Source organism: Micropterus dolomieu, linkage group LG19 (genome assembly GCF_021292245.1).
Source record: "Micropterus dolomieu isolate WLL.071019.BEF.003 ecotype Adirondacks linkage group LG19, ASM2129224v1, whole genome shotgun sequence".
Lineage (NCBI taxonomy): Eukaryota > Metazoa > Chordata > Actinopteri > Centrarchiformes > Centrarchidae > Micropterus > Micropterus dolomieu.
Window position 1 is genome coordinate 21781939 of NC_060168.1, and position 18040 is coordinate 21799978.

Genomic DNA, 18040 nt, shown 5'->3' on the forward strand with positions numbered 1-18040 from the left:
TTTTTTTCTAGTGAGGGAAAAGTAAATCTGTGCAATTTTTTTCTTGTGGACTTCAACTTTGGTGACCTTTGACATGCAAATTTGTGCCGCTGACAAAAATAGCAAACTGTCTTGAGAGTGCTGACCTTTGAGGGAACTGACAGCAGAAGAGTCCAAAATTGAGGAAGTTATATTAGCTGTATTGTACCATCCACTTTTATTTAACACTTAGTATGGTTCACAGACAATTATGAGACAGGAGTTGGTTGTCAAAAATACATATTTCTGAACTTATTGTCCCGTTAGCCACCGTGCTACCAAGCTTGCTAACAGACACTTAGCAAGCCTGCTTGCTTGGATAGAATAGAAACAGAAAAAAGCTCAGATAGTTATGTGTGATAACCAGCTGGTTAACATGTTAATGCTCACTAGTTTACCAACTAGCTCTGCAAGTTGTTAGTACTTCGCAAAGAGCTGCGATACTTTCTGGTGTGATCCATATGACTGAATTTGTCACCAACGTAGGAAGTTAACTTTTCAGCTTTTTGTTGTAGTCTCACTGGTCACCCTGTTATTAATTGAGCTCATATCTTCAAGCAGACAAATATGAAACAAAACAAATGTACTTTGTGCTCGCAGGACTTTGGTGTATTCACATCCTCTAAAGTGGTATTGTTCCTCAGTGCGCTGGTTTTCTGTTTGCAGTTGTAGTCTGAGTGGGAGGTTTTGGGTTGCTGGGTGAGCTTTGGTCATCCATATTAAGTGGCTGTTTAATGGAGCAAGCAGCATCCGTTGACAATGTTAAAGGGTGTGAGGGAGGCAGATGGCGGTTTCTGTGTCAGACTGGGGGAACTGGAATGAAGCTCAGGGATTACTCCCTCAGACATTTCATAGAGGAGGCAAATTGAAAAGGGAGGAAAAATCCTGGCAAACAATTCATGTTTGTCACCTGGTTCTCCCTCGCAGGGGCTGTATTTCCTTATCAGCCGCTTGCAGTTTTTCCTGCAATTTTTGCCACTGTTTTTCACCTCGGCTCTAAAGCCTGCCACGGCTGCTCTGAGCCCTCTTTCCTAAAAGCCTGCGGCTGGGTTAAGCTAGGAACCATTAGTACTTGGCTTTAACCCCTGTGAGCTTCATGTGTGCAACACCTGAGGAGGAACTTCTGCTGATCTTCTCCAGGGTCACATGTGGGTGGATGCTCACAGAGGACAGATCAGGTGCCGTTGTCTAATGGACAGACCTTGATGTGGTCAGACTAATATATATGATATTGTTGTTTCCCTTGTGTAATCCATTGTTTTGTTGAAAACCCATTTCAGCAATATTAGCAGTAATACACAGTGGTGTAACTAAAGTGGAAAAAGGAGTGAAAAATAAACATACCTTCTTTGCAGACAAAATCGGTGGGAGAATGTTTTTTTAAACATATGAATCATTTAATTAGTTTATTAGTTTTGGGAAATATGTTTCTTTGGTGTCTTGCTGAGAATTAGATGAGAAGATCAATCCCACACTCATTTCTATCAACAGGTATTGGCTCTGTGCACAGCTATAAGCATAGAAATTCCAGTGCACACCCGAAATGTAAATGCTCCGTATTTGTATAGCGCCTTTCTAGTCTTTTGACCACTCAAAGCGCTTTTACACTACATCTGCATTCACCAGTCATACATATTCATACACTGAATGTGCTCAAACGGAAATTAACATTCACACACATTCATACACTGGCGGAACAGCCACCAGGGGCAATTTGGGGTTCAGTATCTTGCCCAAGGACACTTCGACCGTTGAAGGATATTGTAGGCCTTCCGATTAACGGCCAACCCACTCTACCTGCTGAGCCACAGCCGCCCCGAAATGTCTAGATCATCTTAATTTATTAGTTCAGCAATGCATCATTACAACAATTTGGTTTTTGTACAGATTAAAGGGAAATAATTAAATATAACGTATTTGCTTTAGATATAGTTAACAGTTTTTTTTACCTTTAGACTGAGCCAGGCTGTTTCCACTCTTTATGCTAAGCTAAGCTATTTTTAGCTGCAGGCTGTAGCATCAAACATGAGAGTGGTATTAAGCTTCTCATCTAATACGCAACATAATGAGTAAATAATTTTTAATTAACATATCTGATAAGTTGCAAAATGTATCTGTAAAACATTAAGTTAAAGCATATTTCATTTGTTTTCCTACAATATCCTTCTCTTGCAATACAAAATCCACCTCAACGAAAGCATTATTACTTTATTACTTTTGTTGTCTAAACCTAATAACACGTGGGATGTGGGATGCAAGTCCTGCACTTTGTACGTGGACTAACCTAATCCAGGCAGCAATTATGTTTTCCCCAAAACCTTCTTGACATAACAAATTATGATTAAATATTATTATATACATATTATATATATATGGCTATATATATATATTTCGAGGAGACAAGGCTGCATGTTTGGCTGCCTGGTTATCACACTATCAGACAGTTGATTCAAGGCTTCTTGCTACATGTACTTTAGTGTCATCCCATGAGGCAAGGCTGTAGCAGTGTATGACTATTCATAGTGATTTATTAGAACAACTTAATGTAGGCTTAACCACAACTTTAAAACACCTTTTGAATTTTTATTTTATTGAACATAGAGTAGAATCATCTATTTTGTTCATGGCATGGCAATAATAAGGGCTTCCGGAACTACTAGTATAAGCCCTGGTCACTTTCCTGGCCTAAGATGACTTAGATCACTTTGGAGCTGAATTAAGCCAATTAGGCTTCACAGTGCACAAAAGAAGACAGAAATGGCAAGGACATATGGCTCTGCCTGCGCAATTAGATTCTGTAAACATGGATCAGACATTATGAAGATGAGAGGAAAAACAAAAAAGAAGCAAAAAAACCCTTTTGGTTTTTGGGTGTAACAGCTTGTGTTCTTAAAGTTAAAACTGAGACTGGCTTTGGCTTGGACTGACAATTGGTTTATTCAGTTTTTAAAATGAAACCGTGAGCGGGGAGCATCAGATATTTGCCAGCTACTGTACTTCATCCCAGCTGCAATATGAAATGTAAATGAGAGCATGCAAGCAGTAGAGACATTCGAGAGAGGGATTTTCTCTTTGAACATACGGCCCACTCAGTGAATTGCACTGTGACACTGAAAAATTGGGAATTTTGATTGACTGAATTTCCTCAATTCCTTTTGCTGAAGTTCACAGATACAAGTACAAGAACCCAGAGAAGTAAAATGAATCACTGTAAACTTGGAGAGGCAGCCTCGTGAATTTTACAAAGAAATCATCTTTAAAAAAATACCATTTTAATGGCTTACCTCTCACTCAGACCTCTCTTGCACTCTTCCCCCTTTAGGCTATTTTGGTAGAGCCTTTGGAGGAGATGATTAAAAATTAATATTGGCTCAAGATTGACAGCAAACACCATTTGATGTGAGCCACAGAGAGGCTATGGGTTTGTGGGCAGCTTTCTGATGGTTTCACAGGCACCACAAACCCCAGTTTATTCTTCAGTGAGAGGGGTGGGGGAGATAGGATAAGATGGACAGGCTGAGGATTTGTGTGGTGCTCACAGTGCTCTACTCTGGTTATCTCCCTACAATATGCATGACAGCCTCTGTAGGACTACAGAGAGTCTGAGGTACAGACAGTTGAGAGAGGAGGCATACCAGTAACTCTGTGTCCTCAGCCTCCACCTCTGCCACTGCGGGTAGTTTTCTAGTTTGGGTCCTGATGTAGCACCTCTGATGTTCGGCAAACCGGATCCCAGTGATTCCCTTTGAAAAAAGAAAAAGAAATGAAGGGATACTCAGAAATTCAGATATATGTATCATTCATTAGCTTTCTGTGATGTGGGTATCCAATAAGCACTGGGGCGATCATTTTAAAATGCTCAGCTTTCTGCTGATAATCAAAGCTCTTAAAAAAGTCAAAGAAGTTAAAACCTAATGAGTGAGAAGAGGTGTGTTTTGATCTTCTTTTCCTCTTTTAGCCTGGTATAAAATTGATGACTGCTTGGCCCTAGCAACATTGCTCTTGCTTTCAAGCTGAATAGAAGTAAAAGGCGCTCCACCATGGCTGTGAAATATGTTATAGCAGGATATATCACACAGGAGAGCCAAGTGACATTGTTGAGAATGAAGTGTTTTCTACAGAGAGTGCCCCCATTGAATTAGGCAGTCATAGGTCCCTGTCACTCTCCTAATCTGCGCAGTCAAGTGTGGAGTCAGTCTCTTCAGCTCCACTGATGATCCTCCACCATGTGGACTGTAGCTCTATTCAGTCTGACACACAGCGTCAATAGGCAAGAAAGATCTGTTAATTCTCTCTTGCTGCCATTCTATGTTAATCTAAGATATTCAGCCGGAATAAGTCTGAAAGACTTTCAGTAGATCAGATTGTATCCAATTTATTTTTTCTGCAGAGTAGAGCTGCTCATTCAGCAGACTGTATTAGTACAGACGGAGGGATCTACATCTGCCATGGCTGCTTTAAAATTGTATCAACTGAAAATTGTATGAGCGGTACCATGAAAATGGTCTTGATTCAATCTAAATTTAATTACAGTAACACGGTGATTGCTATGACATCTCCTTTGAATTGGTTAACTTGACCATGTGGGTGCTGTTTCTACATTTTCTGTGGTGCTGTCACTCTGAAAACCAGATACCAGCAGCACAAGACATGATACAAAGTGATGCCTGTCATAATCTACTGCGTGTAATTTCATCCTTGCGGAAAAAGGATGGGGCAATAATAGTCTCAAGCACAAAAGCATAATGTTTATGCCGGGCTTCATTGTGATGAGTCTCTGTTTAATTTGGGTGTACTGAATTGGTGAGCTGCAGCAGAAGAGGAGACGGCAATGTTGTGATGAGATACAATAATGATTACTGGGGTTGGTCAATCAGAAAATGAAGAAAGACACATTAACACAGGGATGAGAAATGGAAAAGCGATGTCATTTTAACAGACATTGTTTAAATATTCACTTGGCATATCCATGTGCAAGATGCTCATCTGTGTCCATTCAAGAGAATAGAGAACATGTAACTACATGCATTATTCAGTTGTTGTATAAAAAAAAAATAAAGGCATGTCAGAAGGTATTAGTTTGGTGCCTTATTATCAATATAATTTTATGTTTTTTAGGGACAAAGCTGAAAAGTCATATGGGCACAGCCAGTTGTAGCTGTCAAGATAAGGTTACCAGCTACACTGTAGATAATCTATGAGAGCAACATTGTTGGAAAATAAATTATAAAAAATGTAAACCAAATCTATTTAGAAACAAAGCCTGTTTAAAAACATTACATCAACATATAATATAAAGATTGGCTACATTCACCACCTGTTTCTTCCAACATCTGTGGTGATATATGAATGTTGGTTATCTCCATCTTCAGGTGAGATGCCATTTAAAGGTAAGGAGCTAAAACAACCAACACCTGCTGCAGTATGGACTGAACCATCACTGAATCTGGTAAAGGCCGCAATGTCTGTGCTGTGGGGCTGATGTCTGCTGAAAGAAAAAGAAGAAATTCCAGAAACACTTGCAGTTCTGAGATAGGAAATGTTATGATGGCACACTGGTGCAATGGTGCTGTGCTGAAGCTCTCTGAAGTCCTCTGATTTCTTCCCACAGTCTAAGGGTGATAGTGCCTTCCTACATGTCTCTTGTACTTGTATTAGCTCTGTGATAGACATGTCCATGGTGTATTCAGCCTCTTGCCCATTGTGAGCTATAGGATAGGCTCCAGACTCATGTGACACCGCAAAGGAGGAATTGGATAGGTATTGCATAAATGTTTTACAAACATGAGGGACATTATATTAGAAACACCGTGTAAAGTTTTTATTTTAGACTGTTTGAAGTTTTCTGCTGTGATGACAGCTGGAAAAAAACACCTTTTAGCAAAACATTATCTTGTCGGACTAAACCTTAACCAAACCTCTACCCCGAAATCTTAGTTTTTCTTGCTTCAAACCTGTGCTGTATTGTGTTGTATACAGTAATTTGTGCTGAACCACCAAAGCAGTTTGTCATTTGATTCAAATACAATGTAAAGATTGAGATTAAGGCCAATTTTCCTAAATGAGCTTTTGTTCGCTTGTCAAGAAAATTTATTATGAGTTTGTTTTAACACAAAAAAAGACCACGGTGATTCTCTCTCAGGATGTTTCTATCTCTATTTTCCCTCCTTCTCTCCCCTTAAAATGAGTGCAGTATTGGCCTGAAACAATAGCTAGTGGATTTCGCTTGTGGTCCACCGTCCTGGTGGCATAATCCCCTCATTTTCCATTCCTCACACAGCCCTCGGGCTTGATGGAGACTGGTTTAAAAGTGGCTTTGGTCTGTGTAATAACATGCAACATCCTTTTTGTGTATTAAAAAAATATATTCTAGCATCAGCGCACAAGGTACCACTTAATCTAACCTATTGTATGGTTTTGTGGGTTTCCTTCCCCTTTTTTTCTTTTATTGCAATACGGTTTGAATTACTCTGCTCACTTGCTTGTTTCTTAGTCTTCCATGGTGGAGCACTGAATCAACAACAAATCTCCTCAGGGGATAGGCTTCACTAACAGGAAGTGGAACAAGCAACAGGCATGGTTATGCATGTGGGTACGTGGGACACACACACACACACACACACACACACACACACACACACACACAAGGAGAGAGAAAGAAATAGAGAGATTGATTGCAGAGGTGAAAGTTTTCCGGGGCTGTGCTTGGCTTCCGTCATATAGCCATTTTAAATTCACAAAGACCATTGTAACAAAAAAACAATAACAACTCATTGTAGGTTTTTTTTTTGGGATGAGGTCTATCCAGTAACATTCAACCTTGCAACCCAACATTTCACAGTAAATAATTGTGTGAGAATGAGAACATTCATTTCCCAGTCAAGCAGCATGCTCCCTTCTTCGAGGCGCAGCATGTGTAACTTCCTGCACACTCAAGCAGGATTTAGGAATGAAAGATAAGTTTATGAGTTCTGCTGCAGTTGAAAAAGGTGTGAGAAACAAATGAAGATGGGCTTGTTAATGGTGTTTGTCCCTATACTGTGAAGAAATTACTGTAAATTAGAGGGAAGAAAACAGTATTTTTGTAAAAGACCAAAATTTCTGTGTGTGCATATAAACACACAAACTCTAAATGAGCACAGTTACTGATCCAGATTCAATTACTGATATTAAGTGTAGGCATTTTTCAAAATGTATTACTGATCCCCGTGTACACCTGTGAGTGTTATTTCTATTATTTTGTTTCACAGATGTTACAAAGGTTTGTCACGCCTTTTTTCCCATTAAGAGTGCCAAAAGAGTGGAAAATATCACTGAGGAAGAAAATATGATTTCAACAAAGGATAAATGTTGTCAACCGCCTCTTTGAAAAGGGCAGGATGTGAACATCATAATCCTTTCTCCGCTGAAGAGAAGATACAATTACAGCATCAAGTTTGCAGAAAAGGAAGAATAGCTTACATGGCCGATGTTTAACCTTTTACTCACATTTTTGAAGTCGTGCACCTCAAGTATCTCCTCACTCCCATTTCCCATTCTGAAGATCTCAATGCGTTGACTTGGGTTAATCTCCATCAAACTGTCTGTCTCTACACCATCCAACACAGCTTTGTACTGATGATCATAAACCTGCAATGAAACAGACAACCATACACCACCATGACTAATAGATCAATGTGACAGTGGCATATTTATCATTGTAATTGTTTTTTGCCAAAGAATAGTAAAAGGTCAGTAAAAACCCCAAATGACGTTCAGAATTGTTCACCATTTAACAACTGAACATAGGAATAACCTGTCCAGACTTCTAAATAGCTGCTCGCATCTAAGATTTTTTAGCAATTCAAATAGGTCTGGTGTTGACAGCTCTTGTTCAAAGTACAGTAAAATGTACAGTGTAGGTGAGATTGACGCATCTTTATAGCTTGTTGTGATTAAACTTAGAGCAACCCTTAAGTCAACATATTTTTTCCAAGCGAGGTGAAAAAAGTTAAAGTTAATTGCTTCTAACAAACACTAGCGAAGCTGAAAATGACAATGACTTGACCGATATGCCACTTGATTCTGATTGAAAATAATCACTCAAGCAAAAAATATTTGACATGAACACGATGTCATACTGACAAATTAAATTAAATTAAATGGCAATTCAGTCTGATTATCATGGTGATGAAAAATAGGATAACAAAAACTGGTCTTACAATATACAAATTTGTGTTAAACCTGCATTAACAAGCTGAAAACAGTTGCCTGTTGACACAACTAACAGCAAAATGATATTCCTTGGGGGTCGTGTTTCTGGCTACCTGACCAATCTAAGTCCAATATTCACTCTCTGTGTTCACCAGCTGTTTGTTACCTGATATTTGTTGTCTTTCTGCTATTTTGGTACTGGGCAGGTAGCGTATAGTGGGTTTATCAAAGTTTTGTTTTTGCTAAAAAAAAAAGGTGCCTGATACTGGAAACAAGGTTGATGAGAAATTTCAGTGAAATTGCAAAGCAGTTTAAGTGTACAACATCCGTAATCTGAAACATCAAGGCAGAATATTGCCAGAATATCTTTGTCTAAAATACAACATCTAACTGATGCAGTCAAAATAACAGCTGCTGAAACTGCTTTATTCATTAACCATCAGTTATAACAATCATTTGTGCAATTAAGACATTTGTGTTGACAGGCTGTGAAGTTAAAGAAGAAAATATGTTGGTAGAAGGTGCCTGAGGTAAGTAAAATAAAGACCGTTTGAATCTCCTGTACAGTTAAAGCCTTCTCTTCACTGTTTCCTTAAGGCAGTGTTGTTTATCACAACTGCTTGCTTATGTACTGTTCTTGGACATGCATGGATAGCTCTTAAAATTCTCTGTCTGAAAAATGATTCATGCCCACCAGCTGAAAATATGCTATTAATATTTATGTGAGGGTTGTGTTATGATGAGAAATATATTGCTGAGTTCATCTTCATCTGTCTCAGCGGCAAATCAGAGCCTCGCCAATGAGACGCATGATTAATGAATACACTCGGATGGGAGTCCATCAGGATTTATATCCCTCATCTGAAACTCCTCTGACGCTCTAATACAAAATTAGCTTTTACTTTACACTCTTTCTCATGTTCAGTATTTAACATGTTTTGTGTCTGCTTGCTTATATGCAGTATCCAGGACATTTAAATACATTGCATCACATGTAGCATATAAATATGACTTTTTGTCTTTTAGGTAGAAGAAACAGAGTAATAAGGATCAAATGGGATATAATTCTTAAAAGAAGATCTCTGTTAGAATGGCACTAACCTATAAATCTCCATTAACATGGGTCACAGTGGCTCCGAAGAGAAGTAGAACTTAAAATTGTCAGGAGAAGCCAAATTAAGATGGGCTTGAAATTTAAGTGTCAATTGAGCAGTTATAGATAAAATTGGGGCTATTAAACAGTCTGAAAGTCTGTGTGGTGAATTAAAGTTCTATTTGAGCATTTCTTTTATATTAACATAAAGGTGGAATGGGGGAATAGATTCTGGAGGCTTATTGATTTATACTAAAACAGTGAATTACATTTTCAGCAGGCTATCTGTTTTGATGAAAATCCAGCAGTGAGAATCTCCCCACCGCACCAGGTTGAAATAGATAATAATGTATTACAACAGTTTGACTTCAACTGGTTCAACATCCAAAGCTGCTGTGCACCATAATTGGCATTCTGAAAATAGAAATGAATAGCCTCTGCATGGCCTCTTTTGATCCTTAAAGATGCTTCGGTACATTAGGAACTTATGCTGCAATAAGGGGAAGATTTTAAAACGTAACAAAATATTTTGACTCACTGTAATGACGATGATCACTACAATTTGTTTTTGTGCAGATTCTTATTATATTCATTGTGCATTTATGTTTGAAAATATGCAATGGGGAGATGGGGAGAAAGAAGACCTGTTTCTTACAATATACTTACTTACCTTGCGCTATTTCTAAATAGCCATTCACAGAAACTGTCACTTGGCTTCAAAACCTATTTTATTTTAAAAATACTGTGAAAGTTAATTAGCTTCCTGTTTGAATGGCAGATAAAAGGAGAGCACATAGGAAAGGCTCCAATTTATGTTACACTTTCTGTGCAAGGACTTTGAAAAGGCTACAAAGATAGTACTTTGGTCACAAAGACTTTAAATACGTTTTAAACTCTTGAAACCACTGTGACATTGAAGCTGCAGTAGGCAAGATTTAGTTAAAAATATACCGGGCATGTAGTTTGACAAAAAAAAATCTCACCTCAAAGTCCACTTACTGGATCAGAAGGGATTTCCCATTTACAGCAAATGGTTATGCAGTTAAATATGGTGGAGAGGCTCTGCTCTTTGAAGGATCTCAAAGAATCCGAGCAGCAACAAAGATTCTGAGAACTGATCCTTCTTTAATATATATGTACAAGACATTAAATGAGCAAAGCCAAAAATACAGCATCAAAGAAGGAGGTTGAGTTGGTAGAAGGATCTGTATCTGTATAAACAAAGTAATAGTAAGAAGTCATGTACACCTGTATGAACATGACTGGATGATACTAATCAGCTTTTTCCCCAAATTATTATTTGATCGATCAGATGTGTTCAATGTGTGCTGTAGTCACCTAGTAAATGTGTTAGCAAACAGTTGCCTATTAACACAAACAGCAGATAATGACACCCATTTGTTTGGAATTGTGTTTTAGCCACCTGATGATTGTATGTCCAATATTCATGCTTCATTTAGCTCAGTTATGGTCCACCAGCTCCTGAGAGAAATATCTGAGTCTTCAGAAGTTAAATGCTCCACTAGCTCTAGCAGCTAGTTGCTAACTGTGTCTGTCTGCTGTTTGGTGCTGTTCCGGTAGCATACAGAAATTTTTGTTTTCCTGAAAAAGCTGCCAGTAATGCCAAAACAATGGGCTGAAAGATGCTAAAAAGCTCTGATAATTCTCTGTGGATTTGTCATTTTTTCATTGCTAATATGAAAATACCGATTAATGCAGCTTTAACCTATACGTGATTAGGGCACACTTTATATTTGTTCATCTTCAAAAACTACTCTTTGTTAATTAATCTGGCCATTCTTTGAAAGATGGCACAGCTCTCTGAAATCACATTTCATGATTTCTGGGATTTGACATTCTCAACATTCAAAAGAGTTTCCTGTCAGCATGTGAAGTTTCCTACTGCGGCTATAAGCAACAGCCTCTAATCTGAAGTTGAGCTTCCACTCCCCGTTGTCTCTCAACTTCTAACAGCGCGTTGAAGTGCAAAAACAACTTGCAAGGAATAGGAGCAGTTAGTTTATAAGACAGCAAAGCAGCAACAACAATACAATAATGTCTTTGGATGTTATTGTTGTTCTTCAAAACTGAACGGTGCATTTGAACACTTAAAGGTTACATAGCAAACAAGCTGGCACCGTACTGAAATGCACATTGATTGCCACAGTAACATTACTGTGAACCAAACTTTGTTATTCATTTGAAAAACTGCCTTCCACTATGTCCGATATCCCTCTGGAACAGCTGTTTTTTATTTCTCACATCACAAGATGCCTCAGACTGTTGTACAGTATGAGATAAAGAATTCAGATCTTCACAGCTAGGAAAACATTCAAGCGCAGGAGTGTGAGGTGATCTGTGCGGAAGCTTTCACAGACAATGCCTTGTTTATTTCTTCTGTTCAAAGTTTCTGTCTGAAGTGGTTCTCAACAACCTCCACCTAGATGGCTTCTCACACAGACTGACTCTGAAAGGAGAGAATGAGAAGCGGCATGCACAGCTAGGTCTGCGGGTTGTTTGTGCGAATGGGCTTCGGTGTAGCACCCGAGGACATTAAGCAAAGGTCACGTAGATGTTGTCACAGGTGAGTGGGTTGCAGTTAATGTGTGTGTGTGTGTGTGTGTGTGTGTGTGTGTGTGTGTGTGTGTGTGTGTGTGGAGGAGGCGGCCCTGGGAACGAGAGAGAGATGAGCTGATGACAATATGTCCTCTTAGTTGTCCTTGAGGGTTAGGAGATAGAGGCTGCAGTCAGGCGGAACTGGATGCGTGTCACTCACGGCAGGGTGGTGATGGTGGTGGATGCAGGGGTGGGTTGGTGGAAAGCGTAGGTGGGGAAGGTGGCGCACGGGTTGCACAGTGCATCGGCCTCCTGGGAGCCCTAGGCAGCCCCGTGATGGATCGAAGTGGGCAGCAGCTTAGACAGTCACACTGGCGAACATCGTGTCCTTTTGGTTTGGTCCTCGCTGTTTTTTTAGAACACGTAGAAACTTGTGGTTCAAATTCAATTTGATAAGCCATGTATTGTGGCGTATTTATATGAGCATATATATTCATAAGCACATTATAGACAAAAAAATCCTCATACGGAAAAGTATTGTTTGTCAGTGCCATCTTTGAGCCCAGTATATACTGATATACTAATATATACTATAAACTATATATATTACTAGTAGCCAGTAAGTTTTAATAAGAAATGTAAAATGTTTAATTATTGTATTTGCCAAGTCACAAAATGTTGTTTTTACTGTAAAATGTTCACTGATAGAGTATTTCATTTTTGTTTCCTACAGTTTCTGCCATTGTAATATCCACTCTTAACGACACATAATGAAACTTTTAAGTTGTTAGATTTAAAACTCTTCAGCACTTAGTTAAGGTCGGGAAAAGATCATGGTCTTGGTTAAATATAGACAATGTCAACAGTGACTTGAAGCACTTCATTAACATTTAACTAAAACCACCATTACATTTCTTATTGAATCATAATTGGCAAAACAAATTAGTAGAATATAAATGTAATTTCTGGGAGACAGAGTGGCCACATGATTATTCCAGAAACTACTCATGTGAGCGGTTTCTAATCTGCAGTCCCATTGTTTAAATTGCGGTTAAGTTTAAACTCAAACTACGGGACTAGGGAAAGATCCCCTTTGTTATTACAGTAAGAACAAATGTTCAGTGTTGTTAGACATGATGTAAACCGCTACTGGGGCTACAGGGGCTCAACTATCAACCAACCTCCTACCTAATACTACTGTGATGGTTAATATTTGTAAATTACTAATACAGTGAGAACAGTTTCATAATAGAATACTGTCTTTGCATATATTTTGATATAATTTTGCAGATAGTTTTAATTGGAACTTACATTAAAAATATTGTGATGTCATTAAAAATAATGTGATCTTTGCTTGTGATCTTTGCTTGCATTTTCAAACAAGATGTGCAGTGTACACGTATAGCTACTTAATGGTAAGTTTTCACCGAAGACATTTTGACATGACACTATAGCAAAAGCCCAAATGTAAATAATGGAATGAATGATGGCTGAATTGCAGTTAGCTGCTGCTTCAGTTTCAGGATTCTGGTGTTGTGCTGCTCACTGTCACACTGTCATAACTTTCTGGCACAGCTGAATATAACGGAGCCATCGTTAATGTTATTAGTAGCACCTGTGGTTTACCTACTATGACAAGTCAAAATGACTGCTGTGAATAAGACCTATCTGTAATTTGTTTTACAATGTAAATTACAAGTTTATTCACATAAATATTTGTGTTTGAGTTTGACTTGTAGATAAAAAATATTGTATTTTTTGTATGTCTCAACTCGCTGTGATTATAAAGCATTATAAAACATTCATAACTCATATTTGGTTGTTGCGATAGCCTATTTATCAAAAGACATGTCTGTCATTGTGGGGTGAGAACTTGTTTAAAGCCTGTGTTACGGACTTTGGCAGTGGGCCCATATGTTCACATTTAAATCGCAGATTGATTGTGCCTTCAACTGGCTAGAAATGACAATGGTTTGCCTGCTTCAGAGGCACTTAAAATAAGCAGTGAATGGACCACTTTCACATTTCTTAAAGTGTTTTTGGAAGAAGATTCCTGAGTTGCACTGACAATGAAACTGCAGATAGTCATGCTGTCTCGGTGCTGAGTCACACAGAGTTTGATGTCTCTGGATCCTCCATGTTGGAGCATGCCAGCAGCTGCATTGTTGTCTGTGTATTGTCAAACCAGTGAAGATTCAGACATTTAAGGTTTGTTTTATTATTTTATTATTATCTTATTGTCTAGGAGTTACATCTAAGAAGTATTATTATTCCCCAATATCTTGGAGTGAAATCTAGCTCTAGCACAAGTGTCTTTATTACAGAACCAAAAAGAAAGAAAATAAACACCTCTGTAACCTCTCAGTTCAAATCCCAGGTTTAACAGACTTTTTCCTGCTGAGTTTAAACTTAAAACATCTGGGCATGGAAAAGCAGAGCCAGTTGATCACCTCAACTTTCTTTCCAGTGATGCAGAGGAAGCTTTCTTTCTCTCTCTGAATTCCTTGTCTCCACTGCTGGCTCCTTGTCCTCAAGCCGCCCCCACCATACATGGGCAATCTCATACTATGTAATGTCTACTAATGTCTCCCAAGTACTCAGGTTGTACTCTGGTTGGCAATGTTAAGTTTCTCACATTCTCAGGAGTAAAAATGGAACATCTCTGTTGAACACATTGGAAATTGCCACTGCAGAAGTGTAACCTTTACAAATAAAAGCAAACACAGTTGCTGCCTGAATAATTAATCCTCCTCTAGAATAATGACAATTAACAGACACATATGCACACTAAAGTTTCACCAGACACACAAGAAAATTAAAGGTAATGAAAACAAACTTGGGAAGAGAATTCTTGGGAACATAACACATTAACCTGAGAGAAGAGTAGGAGCAGGTTCCTATGGAGATATTACTTGTGAATGAGCAATTGCAAGGGAAATAATTACAGCCAGTGTAGATTTTCCACCCAGAAAAAGTCGTACAGATGGCATTCACACATGTGAACACATGTTCTGCATATTCTCTGTAAGACACTGTTGGTGTGCATATTTGTGTTTTTTCTTACAGGGTGATTTGAACAGATTTTCTACATAAAATCTTAGAGAAAGAGAGGTGGAGTAAAAACAGAGAGAGAGAGAGAGAGAGAGAGAGAGAGAGAGAGAGAGAGAGAGAGTGAGAGATCTGATTGTGTGGTGTCTTGAAACCATGGGGATTATACTTGTGGACACTGATTACCAAGCCTGTCAACTCCCAAGGCCTGGAGAATTTGGATAAATGAAGTAGGAATGCTCTCTGGCTGCCAAACACATGGAGGCTGCTGTTTGGTGATGCCTACTAAACACAAGCAGCTGCTTCTGGACAGGTGCCAGCTCGGAAAATTGAATTCAAAAAATACTGGTCAGTCACTAATGCGTCATCAACTTAGTTGGTACAGGGTAAAATGAGCCCACTGGCAGTGCATGACATAAATCTTACTAAAGACAACCTGACAGTGAGCAAAATATAACACAACATACTGTATGGAGTAGGAAATATAGCATATGGCTGTACATCCCTAATTTTATGAGGACACTACATCTATCTTTTTGTTTTTTGATTCAATTAACAACAATTCTGATCAGAAATTTTAAAAAGGCAAGTCCTCCCCTCAACAGTACAGTAGAAAACAAAAAGCAAAAAGATTATTTTACAGGAAAAAACGTTTTAGGCTAAAGCTACAGCTTATTGTGTCAACACAAAATTTTACAATATCCCTATCATGCTAATATTGACATGTAAAACAGATCATGCATTTTTTATATAACCCTAGTCTTTAAAAAAAAAAAATTACGAAGTATGCTTTTCTTCTCTGCAAATTCACTGAAATTCCCCCCTTTAACGTTCACTTACTGTATTTAATAATAATTAGATCATAAACCCAAAAAGTAATGCCCCAGCTGTTGTCATTACAAAACTTTTACTTTATAATTTTCATTTGAAAAAATTAATTTAATTAGTATATAAACAAACATAATTGAAATGAAGATACTGAATGTTTGACAATGTACAGTATTTCACTTGTTTTCCCTCCATTATCCATTTTTGCAATAAAATATTGACTCAGTAACAAAAGCAAGCATTAAGCCTTTTGCGAACAACGTAGACCTGAAGGAATGCAATTTTGGTCCACTGTGTATTGAGTATTGTATATGGAGAGAAGACAATAAATTCCACATGGACCTCAACACTGACCACCTCCAAAAATACACAGTGAGCCCAACAGTGAATTAACAGTAATTTACAGATAGTAAGTTGTTTTAGCATTAGATTAGCCTCAGACAGCTAGTATAATCTAATTTTGTTAGTACTGAAGTTTCCCAAATTACAAACAACAGTTACAAAAAGAAATTGGATTTGGTTGTATAAAAGATTTGTCACAGAACTGACAAAATGGTGTAGGTAACATTAGTGGGCATCTATCCACCGGTTTTATACACATTTTAAATTTTTGCAGAAAAACACGATATTAATAATTAATTAATAATAATACGAATTCGATAATGTCGAAATATCCTGAATTTGTTTTTACGCTAGGCTGAGGTGGAAAAGTTGGTTTATCGATGTCAGCAAAATGGAAACAGACTTAGTGAATAAAACATGACGTACGTAAAGCATGTGACTAAAACATGCACTGAAGATTCTGCTCCACTGAAGAGACAAAAAATAGCAGCAGATGAAAAACATCAGATCTGTTTTGAGCGATAAGGAGACTGAGATGTTCCTCAAATTAATACTTGAAACAAACATAAATGCCATATTTGCTATTGTGTTTTCTACATTGTTTTTCACTGGTTGAAGTTTGACTGGTGCTTGTTTAATTACGTCATCTTGTTGCGCTCTCTTCTTCAATGGTTTAATTGCAGCCGAGTGAAAAATTTGCTCCACCAGCTTTTTACCTCGGCGACTCCTAATATTTGCATAATGGTAATGGATGTACATGCACATTATCTGCATTTTCTTTTGCAGATTTTCTCGAGATGTATTTTTAATTTGCACTACATTTGAAGGGAAACCTGGCTCATGTCAGTTAAACTGTTTCATTCAGTTGCTATTAGCAACAGAAGTCCTGTGAAGGTGCTGTGAACCTCAGCCACAGAAAAACCTGTCCTGAGAGACTAGAACAAGAATTTTTTATTCAATGTAATTCTCTGTCCATGTTATCTACGTTTTTTAGTCACTAAAATATGCTTAACATTCAGATCCACAACCATGCTGAGCTTTCTTGGAAGCAAATTTAGAGGAATCTTCCAAAATAAAAAGCCAAAGCATGTAGTCTCAATTTTTGTCTGGAAGCTCTTTGCATGTGCCCAGTCAGTGTGTAATGAAAGGACGCAGAGTCAGACTCTGGCTCTAAATATACACATTTGTAAAGGCCCTGAAACATTTCTGCATTATAATTAGCAACCACACGCAAGCAATTATGAAACTGTGCCCAAGTTTGCCCTCTTTTTATCTTCAGGAAGTTCTAGTGTTTAAATAGCTCCGGTGGATGTTGTAACTCAAACATCTACTGAACACTGAATATTTACTTCTTGCTACATTGACATAAAAAAGAATGTCTTTTTTTTCTTGCCGATGTGTATAATGTTGTTGCATACTTGAGCTTGAACATTTTTGCAGGAACTTAATATGTTTTTGGAAGCCATACAAAAATCACAATATGAGTATGTGGTGTATGTAGCATCAAATAGAAAGCTCATACTAGGTTGGCGTGGGGTTAAAGTGCTTTTGGGAATTCACCCAAGCAAATTACTTTAAGCATCAATTTGATGTTAAAATGTTTTACAGCTGCCAATGCCAAAGGCCAGTTAAGGAAAACGCTAAGGTCATTAGCCTTTCAAAGCATAAGCTAGAACGTGTCAAGATGCAAAAGCTTAATGGAGCCATCTTCCTAATGCACATTAACACTGTTAAAACAAACAGCTACTGGCAATGTACCACATTTTTAACTTCAATGTATTTTTCTCATTTTAGAAGATAACTTGCCAACACATAGACACCGTGATGCCACTCTCAGATATTTCCAGCATAGCTACTATGGAGTTTAACTGCAGAAACTTATAAACTATAACCACCTAAAACATCAGTGGTAAAGGTCAGATTTTGGAATCAGTCTTACAGGAACAAAGAGCAAAAGCTTCT

General features: G+C 38.0%; 1 protein-coding gene across 3 annotated transcripts in view; it reads right to left on the reverse strand.

Moving 5' to 3' along the window:
* tnmd (tenomodulin) overlaps positions 1 to 18040 on the reverse strand; it is a 49410-nt gene that overhangs the window by 8429 nt on the left and 22941 nt on the right. For all 3 annotated transcript variants that reach the window (XM_046031537.1, XM_046031539.1, XM_046031540.1), the window contains exons 3-4: positions 7507 to 7647; positions 3654 to 3761 (exon numbers count right to left, since the gene is read on the reverse strand). In XM_046031537.1, the coding sequence (XP_045887493.1) occupies positions 3654 to 3761; positions 7507 to 7647 (249 nt within the window). The remainder of the gene's footprint in view (positions 1 to 3653; positions 3762 to 7506; positions 7648 to 18040) is intronic.